The sequence below is a fragment of the Besnoitia besnoiti genome, chromosome V (assembly GCF_002563875.1).
Source record: "Besnoitia besnoiti strain Bb-Ger1 chromosome V, whole genome shotgun sequence".
In the NCBI taxonomy this organism is placed as follows: Eukaryota; Apicomplexa; class Conoidasida; order Eucoccidiorida; family Sarcocystidae; genus Besnoitia; species Besnoitia besnoiti.
In genome coordinates, this window is record NC_042360.1 from 558,514 (window position 1) to 568,546 (window position 10,033).

Here is a 10,033-nt window from a genome sequence, read left to right on the forward strand (position 1 = left end):
TGTGGCGACACCGCGACGCAGCCAGCCCGTGTTGGCACGGCGGAAGCTGCCGCTTCGCAGGCGCAGATGCCTCCGACTTCGCTCATCACCTCTCCCTCTTCTGACCTCTCTGCATCGGCTGCATCGTCTGTCAGGGAGCGAGTGGCGATGCCACCGCTGATCACTGCTCACCCACCCTCGCCATCGGCAGTGCCCTCAACGGCGCCTCAACGGCTGGCGACACGCTAATCAAGTTCACAGCCGCCGCTGAAAAAACGGCACTTTCACGAAGGCTCGGGTGCTTCCGACAGGTACACTGCCACAAGTCGACCGCCCCTGCATCCGAATAAGTTCTTCCGCAAAATGCCTCGTTTTCGCGGGAGGTAAGGTATTGTAATGGAAAACCCACTGGCGAAGCGGCACATTCAAGACACGGCATCTAACGAAGCTTACTAGGGACAGACCTGGGACGGTCTGGGGAGACCTTGAGTATTCCGATTGGTGACAAAAGCGCAACAGAAGGGCACGGGCACGAGATGCATTCGTATGTACCAGGTTACTTGCATGCACCGGTATGAATTCGTCCTGTTGCTCCTGGCGGTCCGCGTTGAAAGGAAGGGTTGAAGGACTAGGCCTGTGGCTGAAAAGGGCGAGAGATCCGAAGCCATGAAAGAGAGAACAAGGTAGGACGTGGAAGCTAGGTCTTCGCGCTGTGAGTGTTCAGCAGCACTTCTTTTTCCATGCGCACCGTGAAAAGTTCGATCTTCTCGGTTCGGGGGCTCTTGTTTCGTTTCTCCACCACACCTGCGTGTGCCTTGAAGCCGCAATTTGTCAAGCTCTGCGGCCCGTTCACTCCCACTCGTGTCGCTCACCAGAGAGAACGCATACGCGTCTTTAAGTGAAGTGGGTAGGGCCTGCGTCTGGCCCTCCTGGCAACAGCAGCGGTCATTCGAGAATTTAAAATCTCGTCCGACGTGCTTGTGGGGGGAGCTAAGACACCCCGTCATTTGTTGCCTACTGCGTCGCGCTTGCTGGCACGTGCATAGCGAGGCTACCTCGCGTGCTCCGTCTGGAACACAGATTTCCTGCTCTTTGACTCGAGCCAAAGAAGGAGAGCAACATTGAGGAACACTCTTTGTAGCGCGCAGGCACGCAACTGCACTGTAGCGCCGCAGTTCGGTACCGAGTGTCTGAGTGTGACGAGAGCCAGGGCGTGCTAGGATGCATGCGACACTCGCGCCATCGCGCATACAAAAGACACGCTCCTGGCTTTTCCACAAAGGTTTCTTCGGTCTCGACCTAAGACGTCCCGCCGGGACGACGGACAGCCTCGGCTTAGAGCAGCACCACGTATTCGCGCTGACAATCTTTGCAGATTGTACCATTCAGCATTTTGTACCTTCACTTTGTGGAAACGAGAAATTCACCATTTAATATCTACACTATGTGGAAACGGAAAACGCCTCCGGAGGCTGGCGTGGAGCGGCACGTGCTAGAGACGTCTGGTCTCGTGGGCGTGCGTCCGCCCTTGCGCCGGGGACACTCGGGCGCATATCTCGTGTTGTGCAGCGATTCGTTTCCCCACGTCGAGCGACACGCCGCCGCCAGCACGTACGAGCCCGATGCGAATACAAGCAACTGCGTATTCGATACACCGGCGGAGACCCGACGCGCAGGAAGCTAATGGGAAGTCAAAACGAATCGACAGTCTCGGCGCGGCAGACGCAATGCGCCGGCGCGGCCCAATGGGCTCGATATACCTCCAAGATGCGCGACAGAGAGACGAGAGGGGACACCGTCCCGAACGCATGGGGAGTGGACGAGTTCTAAAGAGTTAAGATTCTAAAAGGCAGGTGGACAGTGCGTTCACTCATATCTATCTATCTATCTATCTATCTATCTATATCTATCTATCTATCTATCTATCTATCTATCTATCTATCTATCTATCTATCTATCTATCTATCTATCTATCTATCTATCTATCTATCTATCTATCTATCTATCTATCTATTTGCCTATCTACCTATATCTATCTGTCTATCTATCTATCCATCTCCGTCTACTTCTGTCTATCTACCTATCTATCTCTACCTGTCTGCCTGTATATATACGGACCGTCAAGAGGCAGAGACATGCAGGCGCGTCTCGGGCGATAGCGGCGAGCCCTGTGCGAAGATGCCGACTTCAGGCGCGCGAAACAGGCGTTGCGTCAGAATGGCTGACCGCTTGCCACAATGCAAAGTGCGCGTCAAGATCTGGAGTTCGGAACTGACGCGCCATCACCGACGCAGACAGCAGCGGCTGTTTCTGAAGGGCCCTCCACCCCACCTTTTTCTCCGCATGCGCCCGTTACAATTCAGACCTCTCTTGCGGTGCCGTGTCTCCCTGCGTCGCCCTCTCTCCCTTCCATCCCCATCCCTCATTCAAGGCGCTGTCCTCTCGCAGCGCCTCCTCTTTTGCTTGTCCTCTCCCCCTGCTGCATTCTTGTGCTGCACTCGGGCTGTCGGGCGCGCGCCTTCAGGGTCGACATTCGAAATCTTCCAACTTGGCTTGCCATTCGGCGTCCGACGCTGCGCCGCGCTCGCCTCTCTGCTCCACGTCTCGCCTTTCGCAGCCGTCTTCTTCGTCTCCATCTTCTTCACCTCCCTGGGGGCCGTCGTCGTCGGGCTCGCCCGCCTCTCGCCCCTTCAGCAGCCCGTCGTCTGCCGCACCGCCGGCGCGCTCGTGCGTCCTCGGCACGCTGCCTGTGGAAGACGTCGACGGCCTACGCGCGGCGAGCCGCAGCGCAGGGGGCTGCCTCTCCCCGCCCGACTCGCAGGGCTCCTCCGCGCGTTTCTGCGCAGGCGTCGTGACCGCATCGCAGGCCCCCAAGCCGCTGCCGCTCATGGCGCCGGTCTGCGTGAGGACGAACGAGGCGGACGGCGGCGAGCAGGAAGAGGTCGCAGACGAAGAGAAAGCCGCCAAGAGCGGAGAGAGAGACGGCGAGAAGCTTGGAGAGACACCGGAAGGCAACAACGGAGAAAAAGATGAGGCAGACGCGCCAAACGCGTCACTCCACGCGCGGGCCATGTTCGAGGGCGACTCGCCCCCGGCGCTTTTTGCCGCCTGGACTGCGCCAGAGAGCGCCGCTGCCGCGGAGGCTGCCACCTGCCCGCTCGCGCGAGGAAGCGCATCCGCCCGCTCACAGGCGTCTCCGGCCGGCGCCGCCCAGCAGGGGCGCACAGGCGACGAAGTGAGCGAGCAGCTGCTGGCGGTTGAGGAGGAGAGGACCGACGACGACAGAAGCGAAGATGACAGAAGCGAAGACGACAGCAGAAGAGGCGGCGGGCGGCCCAGAACCAGCCGGCGCCGGGAGTGCTGAGCCAAGCCCCCGCGCGCGGGGGGAATGTCTCCTTTCTCTCCCGCGTCCTCGCGGCCGACTCGCTCGCCGGCTTGATCTCTCTCGCTGGCGCATGAGCCGCCGAAGGGCGAACAAACGAGCGACGGGCCTGCGTCATTCGCGGCCGCAAAGTCCGCGTCTTCGTCTGCAGCCTCGCGGAGTCTGTCGAGAGTCTCGGCCTGACACTCGGCTGCAGAGGGCTTGTCGGCGTCCGCTACTTCGCTGTGTGTCTCCCCCACCTGCTCTGCGAGGGGACTGTTTCCTCCTCTGCGAGGCCAGGCGTCTCCCGATCTCTCCGCGCTGCGCAAGCTTTCCCGCTGCGACCGCCGCGTTTGAGGCTCGTCGCCCGCCTCCCCCCCCACCCTTCCCGCGCGCCCGCGCAAGCGTCAACAACGGCGAGAGCCTCTCGCTGCGTCTGGAAGTAGACCTCCGCAGCAAAGTCGCGAATCTTCTTTCCTGACGCGCTGCCACGCCTCTCATTCCGCCTGCGACTCAGGGTCTCCTCGCGCGTCTCTCCACGCGTCTCCTCGCCGCCCACGTCGCTGCGCCCCGAGGGCGGCCTGCGGTTACCTTCCCCCTCGGCCGGGGAGCGCTGCCCGCGGCCGTCGCATGCGTAGCGCGACAACGGCGTGCCCAGCGGATCTGAGGTCGACTGCCACGGAGGCCTGCCATGCAGCGCGTCCGTCACCTGGGGGCCCCCCAACGCCTGCGCTCGAGAAGCCGAGGCTCTGCAGCCGCCGCGCGGCCGCGCGGCCAGCGCAGGCGCCTCGTATCCGCGCGCCCAGCGCGCCGGCTCGCCCTCGTCGCCACCGCGGGGGCCTTCGCCCGCGTCAATTCCGCCTCGGGCGCCAAAAGCCGGTCTCCGCCTTCCGCCCCGGCCGAAACACGGCGTATCCGTGAGGTTCGTCGTGGAGACTGGAGACGAGCATGGAGATTGCCCGACGCACGGAGACGATGCCCAGGAGGACGGCGAGGACGCAGAGAACGGCGAGAGTGGCTGTCGGCGGGGGCGCTCGCCCTGGCTGATCTCCGCGGCGTCGTCATCCGCGCTCGGTCGCCTTAGGAAGAACGACTTCTCCCTGGTCTTTGTGAGGTCAAAGCACACACGCCCGCGCCGGGGCTTCGCGTCTGACGCGCGCCCCTTCTCCCCGTCCTCCGCCTCTCGCTCGCCCGCCTCCGGCAAGCTGTCCGACCCGCTGAGCCGCGCGGCAGCCACGGCGCTACCGCATGCGTCAGCCGCGGGCGTTTCCTCTGCCTCTTCGCAAGGAGCAGGAAGCGAGCGCGCGAACTCGCCGGCGTGACAGGCCGGCGAAAACGGCGGCGAGGGCGCTGGGGCTGGAGGCGAGCAGGCGGCGCACGACGCCGGGCCGCAGCAGCGCTCAGTCGGCAGCTTGGCAAAGGAAAACTCGTGGAAGGAACCCCCGCACCTCTCAGAAGGGAAGTCGTGCGCTGAGACATCGCATCGCGCCTCCTCGATGACAAGCTCGCCAGACTGACCCTCTCGCGTCCAGCGGCGACCCCAGTCTGCTTCCACGGCCCACCTGCCCGTCGCCACGCCCTCGCACACGCACGCTGACGAATGCGAGCAAGCGAAAACACGCACACTCTGTCCTCCGTCGGTTTCGACTTCGGGCGCGCCGCGCTCCGGCTCGGAGTCCCCGTCTTCGCAGCAGGCGCCGGCGTGGCGCCCAGAGGCAGGGAGAGAGGGCGAGAACGGCGAAGCAAACGGAGTGAGCGTGAGGGCCTGTGGACTGCTGCAGCCGGGCCCCTCGTTCCATGCGGCGTCTCCGACGACGAACGCCGAGTTGGCGGCTCGCAGAGACGTAAACGGCAGATGAAATTGGAGCGGCAGCGAGAAGGACGCGTACTGCCGCCCCTCGCCTTCATATCCCGCACCCGACCCGGGAGCTGCCTCACCGGGCGGAGACTGAGAGACAGAACGCACCACGCGACACGGCGAGGGTGAGGAAGAAACCGCCAAAGGCCTCTCCACGCACCACGCGAACTCGCGGGGCGACAGGCCTCCGGGGAGCGCCTCGGCCGCCGCGTCGCTTGCGAATCTCATGTCTGAGTCGTCCGCATGCCCTGACCAAAAAAATTCTTCCTCCTCCTCGTTCCAAAATCCGACTGCAACACCGTTTTCCCAAGCCTCGACTCGTCCGGTGCCTCTGCGCGCGGAACGTGATCGGTAGCTGGGCTGAGAGAGGCATGGAGAGACACGGGGGGTATGCAGCACCGAAGCGCCCGCGCGCCATTCCGCTGCGTCTAGGCACGGAGAGAAGAACGGCGCGTCGAAGCAGTCGAAGGAAGGCGACGAGGGAAAGCCGCGCGTCTCCTCAGTGGCGGCGACCCGCGCGCGCGCGTCCCGTCCTCGCTGTGGCGAACTCCGCGGTGTACGTACACCGCGCCCGCGCGCGGTCCGTTCCGTCCTCAAGACCGTGAACCGGGGTGGACAGACACCTGATGGAAACGCAGAGGCCCGCCCGGGCTGCGACGCGTGTGAGAATCCAAGCCTCCCCTCCGTGTCGGAACGGCTCGCCCTGCCTGTGAACAGCAGCCCGCTGGGGTCGCCTCGCATGGCGACATCCTCGACGTCCGGGGACACGCTTCTTTGCGGCCGGTCGCTGCAGCCTGCGTTTGCGTGGAAGGAGCGAGTTGCAGACGAGCGCGCGGCGCGCCGGGTGTCGAGACGGCGAGGCCCTGCGTCCGGTTGTGCCGCTTGTCCCAGCGCCGCGGCGAGAGTGCCCGCGCTGCAGACAGACAGAACAACGCACGTAGGGCGCAAGTTGCTAGCGAGCCAGAGATGCAAAGAGGAAAGGCGGCTAGGCGAAATAGCTGCGAGAGACACAGCGCCGACCGAGTCCCCCTTCTCAACGGCAACTCCGGCGGCTCTCCCGCGACTGTGACGACGCCCCGCTCTACTGACTGCCGCTTTCAATCCTTCTCCGCGTTTCTGCCTCTCTCTCTTGTCCGCGTGGCGGGCAAGGCGGCGTTCTGTGGCTGCGCCTCCCTCCCTAAACTGGTACGCAATTTAGCCATGATACCCTGTCCCCTCTCCTCTCTTCCAACAGGGGGAAGGGGGGGGGGGTGGTTGCGCTGTTTTTGTGTCTTGCTTCCTCGCGAGCGTCTCGTACCAGGCCTGACGGTGGAGGAAGGAGGAACCAAAGTCGCTCTGTCGCGTCTGGAGTCTTCGCAGCGTGCTGCTGCTGAGGAAGCGCGGGGCCGGAGGGCGCCCGTCCTCTGCTTTCGAAGAGGCCCGGCCGCTCAGCTGCGACGCCGCGCACCCATACGACGCCTGCGTCAACAGCTCCTCGTCGCGCCTCCGCTCGCGGATCCCCGCGGCAAACAGGCGCTTTTCTTCCTGCTGAAGCTCCGCCGCGCGCACCTGCTGCACACCCGCACAGACACGAGCGACTTGCAAACATGAGAAAAAGAGTCGCCGGCAGCGCGAAAGAAAATAAGCGACAGAACACAGCGGAGGCGAACACGATGCCTGGTTGCGGCGCGGCGACCCCCTCCATCTCCATTTTTCTGCCCTGAATCGCTTCTGAGGCCACCTCCGGCGCTCAAGTCAACTCTGCCGCCTGGATGCTGCGGGCACCTCGAGGCAGGTGTGTGCAGCTTACCGCCTTCGCCCGCTCTCGCTCCATCTGCTTCACGAGCTCGCGGCGCCGCTGCTTCACTTTGTCGAGTTGCTCCTTCGCCTCGCGGGCCTCCTCCAGCCTTCGCATCGCCGCGACCGCCCGCGCTGCCTGTACGACTTCCTGCTGTGCCCGCCGCTGCATCTGAAGGAACACGCGCGGAGACCGGATAATCCACGTGGGTCGCTGCTAAAAAAAAAAACGGAGCCCGACCCACGACTTGGGCGCACGCGGCTGGCTGTCCTGAAAAGGCATGCCCGCCGCGCAGGCGGACCCGCGGAGAAGCGAAAAAGCGCATCAGCTGCCTCGCGCGGCGGAACGGGCGCGACGAGGAGACAGAGGACAGCGAGTTCAACGAAAAGAATGCCGGCGCAGAACAGAGGCCGAGCACGTCGCGAGGGAAGAGACGCTGCGAGGCGTGGCGAGGAACCGAGAAAAGCAGTCTGACGGGGGGCCACTCACTTTCTCCCTTTCGAGCTGTTCTTCAAACTCGCGGAACCGCTGCGCCGCCAACAGCCGCCGCTTGTGCTCCATCGCTTCGCGCTGCTCCCTTTCTCGTTCCTTTTGCAGCTCCTCTTGTTCGGATTTCCGCGCAGCTTCAGCTTGCAGCGCGGCCGCCTTCGCCTCGGCGCGTTTCAAGCGCTGTCTGTACAGCTGAAAACCAACGCGCACGCGAGACAGGAACCGTAAAACCACTCTCATAACGCCTCCACAGACGAAACGAAACAGGCTCAGATGAGGAAACAGACTCGAGCACCTGACCACGGCGAGCGCCACGCCGCCTCGGTTGCCCACCCTCCGCGAAAGCGCGTCAGCAACGGCGCTTGTAGAGAGAAAGAAAGCTACCGGTGCGCCGCAGAAGTCTGTTGTGAACTAAAGCGTGTTTAAACGCGTAATTATATATGCATATATATGCGCGTTGTCTCCCGGGAAACCAACTGCATAGATGCATGTATTCACAGGCGTATGACTGAACGGAGACGTGCGTATCCGCATTCAGTCGATGCAGAAGTGAAGCGCCGCGAACGCAGTTTCGATTAGGACCTGCTGAACTCGCGACCGTGCCGCTGTAGGATCGATGCACCGAGCTTGGCTACAAATGCTGATATACGAAATTACATCTGAATATATATATTTATGTGGTGCATGTCTCACCTCGAGGCGCCTCTTCTCCTCGGCGGCGGCCGCCGCAGCAGCTTGACGCTCTCTGCTCAGAGGCGTCTTAGTTCTTGCCTGCTCACACCGCGTCAGTCTCACGTGTGATGAGGAGCGCGGCTGGCCCGCGCGACTCGCTCTGAGGATCTCTCTCTCAGGCCTGCGGGCCTTGGCGGCGACGGGGCTGGGGCCCGCCGAGGACAAACGGGGCGCGACCGCGCGGGCAGCGGGCGAGACCAGGCTGCAGGCTTTGCAGCCGGCAGGAGTCAGAGGCGACGACGGAACAGACGAGGCATGCCCCCTGAGCAGCGCGGGGGAATCCGGATGCGCGAGTGGGAAGCATCTGCGCGGGCGGCGCCTGTGAAGGCGCTCTTCCGCGTCTCTGTCCGCGGGCGGAAAGGCGTCCACGGGGCCTGCGACGCTCGGCGCAGGCACCGCCATGAGGTAGGCGAAGTCGTTGAGGAGCATCATGGCGTACCGGGCTCGACGAACGAGTCTGCCGGACTCAAAAAAACTATTCGTTAATAAGACTTGCGGATTCGAAAGGGGCTCGCAAATTCAAAAAAGCCTTGCATCCCGGAGCCAGGCAGACCAGTAGCGAGCGCCGAGAACCCCTGAGGCGGCAGTAGAAAAAAAAAACAATTTTCATTCCTGCCTTGGAAGAGCCAGCCGCCGCTCGCAGCGCTAGGGCGGCGCTTGCGCCCTCTCACCGAGACTCGTTTTATGAATCAACGCGGGGGAGACGGTCGTTACATCCGGCAACATTCAACGCAGCCGCGCTGTCGCAAGAACAGGACCTGAGACGGAAGAAGATAGCGAGAGCTACCGCGCCGTCCAGCGTGACGGGCGAAACACACGCGATAACCTGATTCCGTTGTGCAAGTGCAAAAAACAGGGAAACCTGCCGCTCTCCGGTGTGCCGATACAGCAGAGTGTTCACCACACGAGCGTGTGAGTCTTCATAGAAAGGAAAGCGCAGCTGGGCCCCGAGAAGAAGCGAGAGAGACGAGGGAGGCGAGAGAGGACGGAGGAGGAAAGCGTGAAGAACGACGAGGCCGGAAAAGTCATATGATAGGGAACTCCATGTCCCCCCCGCTTCCGTCACATTGTGAGGCCAACTGATGAAATGAAGTGTCTTGTTTCTTTTCGGATGTGCAGGAACCCGTGCGCCAAAGTGCAGGCGCACTCTTTTGTGCTGCCCAGCTAGAAGCCCAGTATCTGAGACCGAGGTGAATCCCTAGCAGATGCATGACGCCACACCGAAGGGGAGTGACAGGATATCGAAGTAATGGGACTATGGACACAAGTGAAACTGAATGACGTCACGAAATTGAATCGTGAATGAAATGCTCTCTTTCGAGGACCACCTAGGCGAAAAGGTTGTTCTGAGACAGCACGCAGCGAAACCGAACCGTCCATCGAAACTGTTGACCAGCTCGCCGTTTTCAGCGGTTCAACGCGATCGCAAAGACAGGAGATGCGTCCGTAGTGACTGTAAAGAAAGGAGCGAAACGAGAAACTCGCCGACGAAGCGTCAACGGGTGAACAGACTGCGTACGAGAAGTTGTCGTGTACGTACACTGCAGCGGCGCGCAGGTAGATGTACACCGCAGAAAGCAGCGTGAGACTCGTGAAGTCAGCCCGATGTAGATGCAGCAAAAAAAGATTTGGAAGCCAGAATTGGACGCATAACCACTCGGGAACGCAAAGAGCCGCCCGGCGGACAGAGGGAGAAAAACCACACGCGTCGCGGGGGGAGTTTGCACACGCTGTCTTCTTCGCCCCCCAGAGCGTGCGGCGGTTTTCTCGAGGTCTGCATGCGCGCGGGATGCGCATATACGAGGAATTTCTGCGTCCACTGTTGAGCGCGTCGGGC

The 10,033-nt window shown here is 62.2% G+C and overlaps 2 protein-coding genes across 2 annotated transcripts; one reads left to right on the top strand and one right to left on the bottom strand.

Moving 5' to 3' along the window:
* Positions 1-66: 66 nt before the first annotated feature.
* Positions 67-228, top strand: BESB_059010 (uncharacterized protein; the record flags this gene model as incomplete). The annotated part of the gene is made up of 1 exon (XM_029364315.1): positions 67-228. The coding sequence occupies one exon, from the start codon at positions 67-69 to the stop codon at positions 226-228; it is 162 nt and encodes a 53-aa protein (XP_029219023.1).
* A 2,271-nt stretch (positions 229-2,499) lies between these two features.
* BESB_059020 (uncharacterized protein) lies at positions 2,500-8,625 on the bottom strand (the record flags this gene model as incomplete). Its single annotated transcript, XM_029364316.1, has 6 exons — positions 2,500-3,523; positions 3,601-6,111; positions 6,496-6,746; positions 6,988-7,146; positions 7,465-7,656; positions 8,158-8,625. 6 exons carry the CDS (start codon positions 8,623-8,625, stop codon positions 2,500-2,502), a joined length of 4,605 nt encoding a protein of 1,534 aa, XP_029219024.1.
* Positions 8,626-10,033: the final 1,408 nt, after the last annotated feature.